Below are 16,471 nucleotides of genomic sequence, written 5' to 3' on the forward strand. Positions count from 1 at the left end.
ATGGGTAGTCCATATATATGATATGGTGACGGTAGGTGGAAAGGATAATGCTTTAGAGCCCGGAAACCATTGCGTCTACAGACGGACAACTCAATTCCAGTATACCCCCCCACAACTTGTTGCAGGGGGTATAAAGAGGCATCCTTGCTCATCATTACCATGCTATTAGTTTGTCTACTTAATACCCAGAGACAGAGAAGATTTTCAAAGAATTTCTACATTTTCACTATATGACCAATAGAGCCCCACCCTAACACAAGAACCCCTGCCACAGGGGCCATGAATTTCACAATTTCGGTAGAGGGCTCAATGCTCATTATAATTATGCCCACAGTTTGGCTTCTTGATGTCCAGGAGTAAATAAGAAGATTTTTTAAAATTACACTCATTTTGATGGTTTTTGCCCCACCCCTCAGGCCCCAGGGGGGCAGGGACCACGAATTTCACAATTTTTGTTCCCCTCCACCCACAGATGCTATATGCCAAAATTGGTTGAAATTGGTTCAGGGGTTTCAGAGAAGAAGCTGAAAATGTTCAAATGTTAACGCACGACGAACGACGACGGACAAAAACAGATAGCAATAGGTCACCTGAATGAATTCAGGTGACCTAATAAAATGTACCAAGTTGTAATACCCTGAAGCTTACAGTTTGGTTTGTATCCTGCCTACAAGGTTATCCTACTAAGTGATACTGCGACCTTGACCTTTGACCTTGAAAAACAATTATCATCTCCCTCTCATCATAGTGATTAAATGTACCAAATTGTAATATCCTGGAGCTTACGGTTCAGTCTGTATCCTGCCCACAAGGTGTGGACAGACGGATGATGCCATACCATAATACATCCCGTCTTCGATGGGCCTTTAAAAATGCTCAATGCACAACAGACAACAAAGAACATGGACCAATATCAATAGGTTACCTGAGTAACTCAGGTAAGCTGAAATGCTCACTTGAGCATAGAGCGGAAAACAAGAAAAATCTATCATGTAACGAAAATTCTACAAACTTACATCAGTTGGAGGACTGTTTCTGTCCTTAACACTCTGTGACTAGCATCTACCAGGAGCATCAAGCCTCCTTCATTCTCACACACAGATGTGATATATCCTGGCCAGACTTCAAGCCTACAATTTTGAATTAGCATCTTTACAATATTATCACATATGATTTCTGTTAAAGCAAGGCTTACATTGTTCATTGCACTAGCAATTTTCAGTCAGGATTAGTAACACAATTCTGTTGAATGACTATCAGTTTTGCATTCTACATGTCTGCAAACAACAATCGACACAATTTGTAAAACATAAATTGAACATGTTTATAAAACATGGCAAACTTTATACTGGAAAACTAAAAGGGGTTAATCTACCAGTGATGATCAATTGTCTTTGGAGTTGGAAGACTACTCAATGAAAGGTTATCGAGTTGTAGTCAGACAATAATATGCATGCAAAAAATTCTGTGACCTTTGATCTGAAAATAAATACCCAAGACTAACTTGCCTATGACGTTTAAGGTCATTGGATACCAAAGATTTTGGAAGCATCAAATGAAGTAAAAAATTTATGTGTTTACATGGGATTTTTCTTATTTTTGATTAATCAACAATGCAAATTGGTTATAAAATGCAACAATAAAATGGCATTTTTGAAGGATTAAATTTTTGGAGTAATGTTTTTCCATTGAATTTGAGAATGCAAAAATAAAGGGGGTTTCATGGGGAAATATTGTGGAAAACATTGGTTTTTAGCAATATCAAAACATTTACAAATAGTTTTACAAAATTCTATAATTAATTGACGGGCAGATGCCTCTCTAGTTATTGGTTGGACAACTGCAGTATGCATGCTAGAAAGTCCCAAAACATTTAGATCTAAAATCATAAACTGGTCATGTTCAACCTACCAATGAAGTTTGATTCCTAACAGAACAAGCATTCTGAGAGTATTGCATGGCAATACATAGTCCCCTCTACCAGTCACACAAATTACTGGACCTCGACAATATTGGAAGTTCATTATGCAAGTTATGGTAAAGGGGAAAATTGGGGAACTAGGATAGGAATGGTTGGATATCAACTACTATTCAGAAACAAAGATCAAGAAAAAATTTATAACTGTGATCCTAATTGTTGATCCCGTTTCTTCACGAACAACTAGAGGGCTTTCCACCTTCTATGATTTTAAAGGGACTGGTTCATGATTTTTGAAGAAAATATTTTTTCTTTTTGATGTTAAACATTAAAAGTATAACTCATTTGATGTTGAGAGCAAAAATTTTGACCTTCTGAATGCAAGAATAAAAGCAATATTTTAGTCTTAAATCAGCGTTATGTAAACAAAGACTCAAGTCTTTTTATATATACAAGTTGAAACAAACCTGTGAAATATTAATTTTGTAATATAAAGCATCTTAATTTAGCATAGTCACAAATTTTAACTTTTAGATGACACATTTCAACTGAAGAATGCTTGAAATGTGAAAGATATAATCAACTTAGATCGATATCCATTTCTTTTGAAATTTCATAAACAACAAGAGGTACTGTGAGCAATGCTCACTAAGAATACCCCCCGCTTACCCCAATCTCCCAAAGGGTGTAGGTAATAGGTAAAACTTCAGTATTATGATCCAAAAGGTATCTAGTAACACAGCATCTCCATGCGATGAAAAAAGCCATTAAAGAATTTAAATGGAAACCATATTGCTACTTCGATGTCCAGTGCGATTGACCTTTGGACCCCAAAATCGATAGGGAACATCTTCATCCCATGGGTAGTCCATATGTATGATATGGTGACTGTAGGTGGAAAGGATAACGCTTTAGAGCCCGGAAACCATATTACTACTTCGATGTCCAGTGCGCTTGACCTTTGACCTTTTGACCCCAAAATCGATAGGGAACATCTTCATCCCATGGGTAGTCCATATATATGATATGGTGACGGTAGGTGGAAAGGATAATGCTTTAGAGTCCGGAAACCATTGCGTCTACAAACGGACGGACGGACAGACGGACAACCCGATTCCAGTATACCACCCCCCCCCCCCCACAACTTGTTGCAGGGGGTATAATAACATACCGCAATCTTTGTTTACAAAACAAATAATGAACTCTCTAAAATGAGCTTCTGTGATAATGTATAACCTTGATTTTTATGTGAAATCTTTTAAACACATTAGACATTAGATTTTGATCATCAAAAGCCACTCCTCTGCTCACCCAATCTGCATGGTATGTTCACAGAAGGGATACAAACCAAGATTAAGGAAAAAGTCTTTGTTGGGAAAACGTAAAAATTGACTTGGGATTGAAAATAAAATCCTACAATGTGTTTAATTTGATGTATTACTTTTTTGGTCACTAAATTGGGTGATTTTAATTGATTTGGACTTAAATATAAAACCCTAGAATGTCTATTATTTGAAATTGTTGATTTTGGGGTCACTGAATAGGTGATTTTCAATAATTATACATTTGTTGAAAATTTTTGTTTGTTTATTTTTTTCCTCCCTCCCTCGTAGCTTTTGAAGTTTTGAGGTGATGTTAAACGTAGAATTAATTTTGAACAGCCTTAAGTGACAGACATAAATTACGACATTTCTAAAACCCAAAGTTGATGCTAGTTTGAATAAACAAGATACTAGGTCTAATCATGAAAATGTTTTATGATTACTGAATATGGAATTTGAGTGAGTTGTTTTCATATCCACTGGTCTGAAGGGACAGTAAGTTATCAATTGACCAGTAAAAATTATGTTGATAGCCCAATGATCAGTGAATAAAAATAATTATTTCTATCCTTGTTGTGATAGTGTTATTTGATGTTGATTTTATTTGATTTTAATTTCTTTCAGATGTCATTGAAAGTTACGAAATAACTTTCAATAATATATAACTATTTTAAAAAAACAATTAAGTCCGCTTAAAATTATAATTAAGCAGTCAGATAAACAAATTCATATTTAAGCATAGCCTAGCAAATATAAACTTTAACCTTAAACTCTTAACCCTTGATTAATTAAATATTCCAAAAAGCCCATTGGTTAGTTTTTTTCCTGCCAAGGCCTTTAACCCCTTTGTCTATGAGTAGAGTTCCACATTTGGTTAGACTGTACAGGTAGTGGTAGAAGTATATTTCTTACAGGATTTGGAATCACTGACCGTAAGTTGAATTTGACATTTCATACTTATAACATTTCAGATATAACTAATACAATATTAATCTATGATTAATAGTGTGAAAAGAGATGTCTGAGAGAGATAAATTAGTTACTGTTTTAAACATTTTATTGTCATAAGGTTTCAGTGATCAAGGATATTTTTATAAGTTTGTATATACGTTTGTATTATAAGACACTGTAGTAAAGTGTATGATATTGTTTCTAGATCGTATTGAGATTATTACCAATATATCACTCGAATCTATTGGGAAAGCCCATAGTTGGTAGGTTGCTTGTAAATAATCATACGCTTGTATCTTTGTATTTATATTAAGAATTAATATAAATGATAAAAAGTTATTTCCAGATATGTAAATAAATTCAAACTATAGCATTTGAATGATATTTTGTAAAGGGGAATAACTCTAGCATTACCGTTTGTCTAGTAATGTATGTGTCTATGTTTTTATGTAAATTAGTCTAAAATGTAAATATATATTATTATATTCTTTCCATGTACTGATTGATAAACATGTACTTAATTTCTCTTTATATGATGTTTTGCAGAATCCAAATAATAATACTAACAAGAATAAACCAACAGAAAATACCAGTTCGTCTTATTAATTACCACTACAACCCCGTTACATTGATAGAATGCTTTAAATATTTGATTAGATAACAAAACTTACCTGTGCTGTGGCACCGCAGATGAAGTTTTGGGATTGTAATAGTAACGACCAACTTGTACCATTTCAAGAATGTTCATTATTCTGAAGGGAAAAAGTTATGCATTACATTAAGACAAACAATAACTGTAAAACAACATGTACGTGGATGATACTTTTATTTCTACTTCTCATTGGTCAATAAATGGCAAACTACAAACAAGAGACCGATGGGCATTAACAGTCACCTGAATAATATGCAACACCCTTTTAATGGAAAGCAATATCACAGAAGGTGTACTATTCTTTTTCAAATGAAAGTAAATTGTCCTTAGCTTTCCAGATTCAGTTTTTCAAAGTTCAAGAGTAATTCTAAACAAGAGGCCCACAGGCCTTATCAGTCACCTGAGTATTAGGTAGAAGTATCACTACCTCAAGGGCTATGAAATCTGAGAGAAAAAATCCTGTTTTGTATATGTAGCAGTGTGTTTTAACTTGTATATATTATATGATACCGTATTTTAATAAACATGAATAGTGCATATGGAATTAAAAGCACATTTTATGATTTAAGTCAAATTCCCAGATCCACCCCTTTATTTACTTAGTGTAATAGGTGAGTGAAAAGGTTCACAGGTCTTGCTACGGTATTTCATTGGCTATAGAACTGAGTTTTATTCAGTTAGAATCTAAGGAGTTTTTGGTCAGGTTGGTCGTGGCTTGCTTTTAAGCAGTTTTGGTATCTTTGTGCTGATTTGGCATTTTGGTTTTGACAAAGACATTATTAGACCTTCAAATCCAGACCTGACAGTAAGTACTAATTTTATTAACATTTATCTTCATAATATGTATATATAACTAATATCACTGTTTGAGAGAAGAGTGAAAGTTTAAATATTATGAAAAACAGTACATATCAATTTAAAGTTATTTCATCTCAGTATATGCTTATATTATATCTATAGTTATTATAGTGTATATAGTACTGTAATGATATATTTGTTATAAATAGATTAGAAGCATCCAGGCAGCATTTTGATGTTTGCATGCATTGGGCCTTGTCCCATAGATAGGTAATTAAAAGATATTACTTTTTATTATATTTAAAACATGTAATTTCATAGTGTTACTGTAACATTATTTGTAATGCAACTGTAAATATTTGAGTAAAGTATATTTTACTATATTTGAATTAAGGAAGATAACTCTTAAGGTTGAAATGTACTCTCTATTGATTGTAAATCGCTGTGATATTCATTGTTACTATTTTGTCTTTTAGGGCCATATTTTTGTAATCAACATTATGTAATCATCGTCATCATCCTTATTCGTTTTACCGTACAATAAATGACTGCATTGTGAACCCTAAGCCAGGAGTTGGTTATTTCTACATTACAAACCACCACCCCTGCAACATATATATCTATATAATTCTAATATTCAGCAACAGTATAAAACAAGATGTGTTCTTAAAACTTAAATGCCCTCGAAAGTGCCTAAACTGATGAGATTTTACATAATATATATGTAACATTAACATAATATCACTAATATGGACCCGTCTTAAGAGTCTGGGCCTGTGAAGACGATATATATGAACAATAAGGCTAACCTACTTTGATTTGTTTTCATTGTTTGGGAATTTCAAAGCAAAAATTGGGAAAAACACCTGATTTTTAGCATTGGGAATGGGGCCTTATTTTGGCCCCCTACAGACCCTAAAAAATCCCCGAGAACTCACAACTAAGCTTCAGGAAGAATCTTCCCTGAGAAATGTAGCGGCCGGTATACAGAGAACTTTTACTGCCTCGCTAATGAGCTAGCTTTTCTAGTGATGTGGTAGAGACTATCTCTTGATCACGCAAATTAAGCAGTGGCGGTCATGATCAGTACTTGGCTGGGTGACCACTACATGTTACAAATTGAATAGTTTGTTAATAGGAAAACAATTTTTTTAAATAGATATTTAAAACCTGACTGGAGATAACAAATAAATGATAATTGATAGTTGTGCAGCTGTTCAACATTATTTTCCATGTGTCCTGGGAATATGCACATCTATACAGTATGTCCTTATTAACTACAAAGTGTCACGAAACTCTGTTGAACAGTCTCAGAGGAATTGCGCTGACAAGAACAGGACAGAGGCTTGAAATTGGAAATTCAAAATAGGCGCAACTCCAAGAAAAATTATTCAATCAGAATTTCCTGGGAATATGCACATCTAGACAGTGTGTCTCCAGGACAAGGTGACACAGATAACATTTTTCATGTTCATAGGCCACTGAGTTACATAGTAAAAAATAGTTTTTATACCCCCACGCAACAAAGTTGGGTATAATGTTTTTGACCCGTCCGTCGGTCCATTTCTTGTCAGTGCAACTCCTCTGAGACCGCTCAACAGAATTTCGTGAAACTTTGTAATTAATAAGGACATTTTCTAAAGCTCAAATGTTTGAGATGTTATCCAAATCCAAACATCAACATTCTAAAATAGGGATCAACAAATCTACCTTCTGAAGATGATGTTGTACAGTGGAACACACTGCACTGGTGGGATCACTTTAGTTAATCTGATGGTAATAGTAACATCAACTCCATCAGTAGGTCTCTTGCTGTGTAACACGGTCACCTACAAGTAAAATATAAGACAGCAGAACATGAACTGATATGAAATATAATATACAGCATTAGAGATTTTCATGCATTACAGTCAAAACATTTGATATCACAATGCAATGGGCGGATACCGATTATCTTGCAAACATCAAATTACTAGCTCTATTATCGTACGAGTGGGAACATTTTTTAGCATGGACATTTGAAAACTTGGGATTGAAATTGTATTTTTTTTTAAAGGTCAATTTCAATCCACTTTAGTTTGAACATATTTTATTGCACATATACTTTACAAAAGTTTCAACACAAGTGCTAACAACTTATAAGGTTCTCGCTTAACAATTGTCATAAAACATGCATAGATTGATTGATTGTGTCTGAGAACCAAAGAATCGATTTGATGTGGCCTTATCAAAAATTCTTAATAGTGCATTTATCATTTTCCATTAGTTTGAGTAGATATTATATATAAAATCCTGGTCTTTCCTTTAAATTTTACACAGTATTGCAGCACTTCAGCTAAAAAAAAAATTAAATTATACAAGTTTTATCAATTCCACCTTCTCTTAGTTTATACAGATATTAGATATTAAAATTCTGAGGAGCATTCTTTCATTTCTTACAGAATATCAATTCTGCATTAAATCATACTCTAACTTACATCTTCTGGAAGATGGTGTGGCAAATAGAGAATAAATCCATCAAATGCTTTGGTGAACCCAATGACATCACGGACGGCATTCACTAGTTTAAATCTCATATTCTTGGAATCAATACAGGGAGAAAAAGCTACATGGTATTGATAGACTCCTGGATTCTCGGATCGTATTTGAATGAAATTACCAGACAAATTCATCCTGCAGAAAAAACAATTTACTCACAAGTCAAAAAGTATGTTACAAATGGAAGCATACATATCATCATTTATCACATTCTATTTAATGCTATTACAACTTGAATGCCTTTCAAATGCATGGCAGAATTTCTCAGCAAAAGATCAAGTATTAATCATCTTACTGTTTTCCTGCAGTGCCTATTTTGTGTACTGTAGGTGGACGGTCCAAGGACATCTTGCTGAGTTGACTACTGGGTGGATTTGAAGAACCCTGGGTTGGTGCAACTTCTGACTGAGAAGGTACTGAAGGAGCAGGTGAGTGTCCCTGAGGTGTACTAACTGTGGAATGTGTTGGTGGCGTCACCTGGGGCATTTGTGGTGGTGGTGTGGGTCCTGTTATGCCTCCTCCTCTTCCAGCAGTCCTTTTGAACAAGAAATCCATGGACCATAGAGAACACACAAGTAACTTATTCTAACAGAAATACACATACATTTCAAAAACACTTATTATGGCTTCACTTTTTTCCCACACAAGGGTTTTCCTACCATTTTCACACTGGGTCCAGGGTCTGTAGAATAGGGGAAATTGACATAAAATGTTCAAATAAATCTTTTTTTTAAAAGGTTTGATTTGTGCTTAATCAATAAAAGTGAGGAGAACTTTCTGTAACTCACCAATATACATCTGCATATAAAAAATCAGTTCAATATCTCGAGGCTTTTAGAAATTTGGTCGCCATAGTAATTTTTCTATGTTAAAGGGCCACAACTCCATAAATAATCAACGAACCAGAACAAACTCAAAACTTGATCTGCAACTCATCAATATACATCTACATACAAAAAATCAGTTCAATATCTCAAGGCATTTAGAAAAAAAGAGTCCAGAAAACTGGTCATAACAGTAATTTTTGTAATCTAAAGGGGCACAACTCCATAAAAAAAAACCAATGAACTGGAACAAAATTCAAACTTGGTCTGTAAATCATCAATATACACATGCAAACAAAAAATCAATTCAATATTCCAAGGCGTTAGGGAAACAAGAGGCCTCTAGGCCTTAGCAGTCACCTGAGTACTAGTGAAAAAGTATCATCACTCCCAAGGGCTATGAAATCTAGTAAAAAAATTCCTGTTCTGAATATCTAAGCTAAATTCTAATGTTCAGCAACAGTATAAAACAAGATGTGTTTTTTTTGTACATCCTTTTCTGCTATTCATAAGTATGCATTTAGATTTTATACAGTATCAGCAAACTTACAGATAAATACTGTATACTAAGTTTGGCCCCACTCTGGGGTCAGAACCCCTACCCTGGGAATCATGAAATTTACAATTTTGGTAAAGGACTCCCTGCTCTTTCTAAATATCCATTTAGTTTCAATAACATTAAAGAAGATGTTATATAAGTGTTTTACACATAAACACTATATAGTAAGTTTGGCCCCACCCTGAGGTCAAAACCCATACCCCGGTGATCATGAAATTTAAGGTCCAATTCAATTTGCATGGTTCAATTTACCCCCAATGCATCTGAATCTAAGAGAGTCTATTACATTATCCAGTGCTCCAAGTTGCGAGTAAAACGGTCGCATTTGTGACCAGAAAATCGATTTTGCGACTAGAGGTTATATTTAAGTCGCATTTTTGCGAGTGGAAAAAAAATTGGGCATCCAGTAAAATTTTGTAATCGGGATAGGAAGTCTGAATAAATATGTTTCAGTCTCGGTAAACACAGCGTTTGAAAGCAATCAAGATGGCAGTAAAACGAGGATTAAAGCACTTTGGACTGAGTAAAAAGTAGAAGCCTCGGCCTAGTACATGTAATGAAGAAATTCAAAAATCACACGGAGAAAGTTCTGTATTTAAAGATGACGTAGCTGCATGTGTCTAAAGAAAAATGCAAAAGTAAAGGTAGAACGCCAATCCTAATGGCTGAAGGAATTTTCGTGGTTGATATACAAAAATTGCAAAATGTTTTGCAGAATTTGTGAGACCAATCAGCCAGCAACATCCACCATTTCTGGTCACCCATTGTCCGATTTCACCACAACCTGGTGTACATCTTTCAAATGTGGAAGTGTGACTATTCACGGTAACAGTAAGAGACATGTCTTTGTCCGTGACTGCATTATTAGCAGTAAGTCGAGCGGGGCAACTGTTGCTACTAATTTTCACAGACAATTACAAATTTGGAATGTAGTGTTCTTATTGATGCTGGTACTGATTGTTCAGCAAAATATCCAACAAAAGTAGAAGCTCTTATTCGCATAAGCAGTGACGGCCCACTTATTGAGGACTTTAAAGCAAATCCTTGTTTGGAACGCTGGGTTTTCCTCCCCAGAAGCGTACTATAAAATATACAAGATGACCCAATGCAATACAACTTTTACCAGAGTAAATACTTGACTTGTTAGCATCCATCATGTTTCACAGTACATTTCTATTCAGTTTAAAAATAAGACCTACAAGTTGTTTTTTTTAATTTGAATATCTTTCAAGAAAAAAATATACACCCATGTATGCGTTTTGTTTGTTTTAATTACAAAATCTTTTACCATGGCGAGTAGAAATTTTGAACATGGCGACTAGAAATTTGAAAATGGCAACCAGAAATATTTCTAGGTCGCCATTTTGCGACCTGATAGCAGATGTGACTTGGAGCACTGTTATCTGACAACTGGGTGTCAATTATGTGATTTTTCTTTCACAACTTCTGGCTGTGCAGAGGCTTGATTGGTGCCTGTGTTCATGGGCCATAAATCAGCAAAATATCAATGGATTAGACAAAATTTCGAGCTTGATCCGTAACTTAAAGTTAAAATGATGTACCAAATATCAATGAATATCTGATTCACGTGTAAAACTTGGTAAAGTTTTGGTCCCCTATTGTGGCTCCATCTTACCCCCAGGGGCCATGATTTTAACAAATTAATATTTGCACTCTGTCAGGAAGCTTTCATGTAAATTTGAACTTTTCTGGCCAAGTGGTTCTTGAGAAGAATATTCTTAAGGAGGTACTCTACATCATCATAATGGCTGACTTCCTTTAAAAACATGGAGTCAAAAAAATCAATATCAGCAATATTTGACTTTTCCTTTTCAATTTAAATACCTAGTTGAGTAGCTCTGTAGGTTAGCATACCGACTGCTGAACTGTAGGTCGCAGGTTTGAGTCCAGCAGGGTTTTTTCAATTTTTTTCAGGTTATCTTCTACTAAAACTGTATTTTTTGACAAAATAAAGTAAATTTGAAAAATTTCAACTTCAAAATATTATACATATCCTCAACTTTTCATCTACATCAAATTTCTCTGGTGTAGCATACCTCCTTAATTGACCCCAACCTACCCCTAGGGGCCATAATTCAAACAAATTTTAATCTGCACTTTGCCAGGAAGCTTTCATGTAAATTTGAACTTTTCTGAACCTGTGGTTCTTCAGAAGATTTTTAAACATTTTCCCTATATATTTTAACAAAATTAAATCTGCCATATGTCAGGAAGCTTTTGTGTAAATTTGAACTTTTCTGGTTCACGATCCCACCCTATTTTTTTTTTTTTTTTTTTTTTTTTTTTTTTTTTTTCATTTTTGTTATAATCTTTCCTTTGAAGGGGGCATGGCCCTTCATTTGAACAAATTTTAATCCCCTTCACTCATGAATGATTTGTACCAAATTTAATTAAAATTGGCCCAATGGTTCTGTTCTGGAGAAGAAGATGAAAATGTCAAAAGTTTACAGACAGACGACAGACAAAGGTAATCGGAATAGCTAAATTGAGCTTTCAGCTCAGGTGAACTTAAAAACCCGATGAACAGACAGATTTACAGAAACTGCTGTACCATAATATGTTGTCTAAAGATAGACGTATAAATCTATCATCTAAAACATATAGAAAATTTGACTTCAAGGTTCCTGAAAAGAAATGCTACAAGAAAATGCTGCTATGTTAAACGAAATATCAAATTCTGTAATTTTGTTGACTTACTTTAAAAGGGCTTGAAGATTGGCAACCCCTCTACCCCCTGAGGTGGGAATATTTTGTGTTGGCTGTTGTGCTGAACAAACAAAAGAGAGATGCAAACTTTAATCATGAAAATTCTATAACTACTTGAATGTTACTAGGGCATTACTAGGGCCATACAATAGCTCTCTGAGAAAAAATAGACAACAGAACTACATATTTCCCAATATAAAAACCTTTGATTTAAAGCATATTTTTTTCAGCAAAGAAAGAAGGTCAAAAATATCATTATAATTTTAAAAGCAGCTTCAAACTTCAATATCAAAACATTCTTAGCATATTTTCTCCACCATACTGGTGTCTAAACATTGGTGGTGTTCCAATCATCAATTATAATCGAAAATCAGTCGATTCAGGGGTCAACATTAACGTTTGTCCGGTACCAGTGGAAAAACATTTCGGACAAGTGAATATTGATGGGCACTTGTCCAATTGGACAAGTGCTTTTTTTATGTAAAGAAGTCTCCAAACAATTTTGTGAAAAGTTTATCGGTAGTTGAGAGTCGGAAGTACATGTGTAATGCATGGAAAATGAACTTTGATCCCGATATCAATCGGTATGTAAACTAGCTGAGTCAAACTCAATCGGTATTGGTGTTCACTTATTGTGCACTACTTTCAATCATCCATGGATCTTACGAAGTCATTGATTTAAGATAGGAAGTCTAGATAAAATTTTGTTTTATGCATTTGTTGTTTTTATCAAGAGAATAAGATAAAAAAAAAATCAATCAAGCAGGTAAAAAAATAGACTATATATTAAGTAAATTAAATACAGTTTTCAAGTTGACAATATTAGATCCTTTTTTGAAAATTTTTCGAACAAGTGAAGTTGAAGTTCAGACGAGTAAATATCTTTGTCCCTTGTCCGAATGGACAAGTAGGAAAAAAAGTTAATGTTGGCAAATTCTAAGCGCTCGATTATGAAAATTTTATTCCAATTAATCGGTTTTTAAATTTTGTTTTCTCAGCGACTGTAAATTTTGAAGAATATTCTTGCCATGACCTATCTAGTAACCTAAAAGTTTTGTTTATCGTAATGGCGGCGCAGACGAAAGCGAAGGTATTCATACACGGGGAATAAAGCATGTTCGCTTGGTCAGATACTGAGATAGACGTACTTTGATTCAGGTGTATTAACAAAGGACCATTGATCAAAGAGAATCTTGATACTAGCAAATCCATGTGTGAATTACACAGATAAAAACCGCTTTAAAGGGCCACTGTTACTCTGCACTTGCGTATTGTGTTAACTCTTCAGTTGGTGACAATAGATTTGTTTTATTTATGTTTTTAATAAAATGAATTGCTTTCCTTATTTTGCTTTGCTGAAGGTTAATTATATTTTAATTAAGCCGGATCATCGTCAGTTAATAACATGTAACTTTGTTATACAGGGATATAACTGAAGCAAACAATATCCGTTTTTGGCGACTTTCATATATGTAATTAAAAGAATAACAAATACACACTGAAAATATTCACTTTCACTCTCAGCTATGGAAACAACAAATATAAGCATAGAAAATATTTATTTACACCTTTTCAGTAATTGAATTACTTTAATTATTACAGAATTTCTCTGTCCGATTATAATCGATAATTAGTTAGTTACAGTAAACCATTCATCAGTTATGAAATTCTCACCGATTCTCATCACTACTAAACATACCTTACAACATTCATTAAAATTTCCTACTTCAACAAATTTTGCTGTTTAGGATAAGTATTCCTCAATACGGACTAAGTTCAATAACCTATAATTCTCTTAACAAGAGGCCCACAGGCCTTATTGGTCACTTGAATACTAGTGAAAAAGTATCACTACTTCCATGGGATATGAAATCTAGAAAAAATTTCCTGTTCTCAATATCTAAGCTAAATTCTAATGTTCAGCAACAGTTTAATCAAGATGTGTTCTTAAAACTTCACTGCCTTCAAAAGTGCATACACTGATGAAAGGCTTTAAATAATAGGTGTATTAACATTAAAACATCAAAAGATATGACTAATTTGGACTCATCCCAAATCATAACCCTGAGTTATGAAATTCACCATTTTTTGTGCATCCTTTTCTGTTATTCCTAAGTATGCATTTAGATTTTATACAGTATCAGCAAACTTACACATACATACTATATACTATATACTAAGTTTGGCCCCACCCTGGGGTCAGAACCCTTACTCTGGAGAAAATTAAATTTACAATTTTGGTAAAAGACTACCTGCTCTATCCATTTAGCACTAAATACCAAGTTTGGCCCCGCCCAGGGGTCAGAACCCCTACCCCGGGGATCATGAATTTTACAATTTTGGTAGAGGCATTCCAGCTCTACATCACTATGCATTTAGCTTTTCTTACATGTGTATGGTTCTTGAGAAGATTTTGAATATTGGTCAATTTTGGGCAGTTTTTTCCCGCCCCTAAGGCCCCAGGGGTGCATGAATCCTGAAATTTACAATTCAAGTTCCCCTTGTTCCAAATATGTTCCATACCAAATTTGAAAAGAATTGTAATGGTAGTAATCTAGAAGAAGTTAAAAACGTTGACTGTTCACATTTAATAACTGACCATTTTGGCCCCACCCCGATACCAAAACCTAAATATCCATTTAGTTTCAATAGCACCAAAAAAGATGTTATTTAAGCGTTGTACAAATAACACTAGATATACTAAGTTTGGCCCTGCCCTGGGGTCAGAACCCCTACCCAGGGGATCATGAAAACTAGAACTGTCCTAATGGGACTAATACTCCCCACGGGGCATATAAGATGATGGGAAATATTTAATGCAAGCACATTGGATATTTTCACATTATCTACAGGGCAATCAATGTGAATGCAGAAGTGTATATTCTACAAATAAACTCTGGACAAATTGTGTCTATTACTACAAGTACAACCAAATCAGAAAATGTCCGTAACTTCCATAACTGTTAAAATATTTCAATGAAAATAGAAGATGCACAACTACATTATATATATAAGATGAGAATAAAGTTTGAATCAAATCTGTTCAACGGTATTAGAATTAAACTCTGGACAAAGTGCGCAACCCCCAAAATGAAAAGAAAATGTGCGTAACTTCTATAACTGTTAAAATATTTCGATGAAAATAGGAGATGCACAACTACATAATATACATATAGAAGATGTGCATAAAGTTTGAATGAAATATGTCCAGCGGTATTAGAAATAAACTTCGGACAAATTGCGTCTACGGACAGAAGGACAAAGTGATTCCAGTATACCCCCCCACAAACTTCGTTTGTGGGGGGTATAATTACAATTTTGGTAGAGGCCTTCCTGTTCTACATCACTATACATTAAGTTTTTCTTACACATGTGCAATTGTAGAGAAGAAGATTTTAGAAAATTTATCAATTTTGGGCAGTTTTTGCCCCTTCCCTAGGGATCCAGGAGTCCTGAATTTACAATTTAAGTCCCCCTTTTCCCAAAGATGCTTCATACCAAATTTGAAAAGAACTGGAATAGTAGTTATCAAGGAAGTTAAGAATGTTCAATTGTTAACTCACTATGGATGACAACCAATTGCAATTGGTTTATTCAGGTGACCTAAAAATATGTTTGTTTCCCCTCTCCCAACCCTAAATTTTTTAGGAGGGTAGGTAGGTAAAGGTTTTTTTTAGCCAGCAGAAATTCCCATGACCGATAACAAAGCCTGATACTTAAATATCATCATCGTCGGATACCCATGGGTGATCTCGTTTTTTACTCATCACCGATGGGAAAATTTGCGAAAAAATCGTCGCAAAATATGCTAATTTGTTGATTATATACAACCAATCAGAAAGTTGGAACTCCTCAATTTTGAAAATATGTTTATTAGTTTGCTATTTATGCTGAATATCTTGACGCCCATTAAAATGTGGAAATTTTGTTTTAAAACAATTAAAGACTAGTCATACAGGTCACTTGCATCAAATACCAGTCAAAATTTATACGGGAGCACCTTTCTCAAACTGCGAAATGCACTGATGAGTGGATTTATTTGCAATCGGTGTGTTAACTATGGAAAAGTTTTTATCATTGCCGAACATACATACGTAACATAAACTTTGATTCGATGATTTGCCATCGCAACTCTGTGCAGCAGCCAATCAAATAACCCGCGCATATCAATTACATACAATG

General features: G+C 34.3%; 1 protein-coding gene across 3 annotated transcripts in view; it reads right to left on the reverse strand.

The window, feature by feature from the left end:
• The window catches only part of LOC125672405 (piwi-like protein 1), a 77,084-nt gene that overhangs the window by 42,923 nt on the left and 17,690 nt on the right, over window positions 1-16,471 (reverse strand). For all 3 annotated transcript variants that reach the window (XM_056161827.1, XM_056161829.1, XM_056161828.1), the window contains exons 4-9: window positions 12,281-12,350; window positions 8,475-8,714; window positions 8,119-8,314; window positions 7,352-7,470; window positions 4,863-4,943; window positions 1,017-1,130 (exon numbers count right to left, since the gene is read on the reverse strand). In XM_056161827.1, coding sequence (XP_056017802.1) covers window positions 1,017-1,130; window positions 4,863-4,943; window positions 7,352-7,470; window positions 8,119-8,314; window positions 8,475-8,714; window positions 12,281-12,350 — 820 coding nt within the window. The remainder of the gene's footprint in view (window positions 1-1,016; window positions 1,131-4,862; window positions 4,944-7,351; window positions 7,471-8,118; window positions 8,315-8,474; window positions 8,715-12,280; window positions 12,351-16,471) is intronic.

This window comes from Ostrea edulis, chromosome 4 (assembly GCF_947568905.1).
Source record: "Ostrea edulis chromosome 4, xbOstEdul1.1, whole genome shotgun sequence".
In the NCBI taxonomy this organism is placed as follows: Eukaryota; Metazoa; Mollusca; class Bivalvia; order Ostreida; family Ostreidae; genus Ostrea; species Ostrea edulis.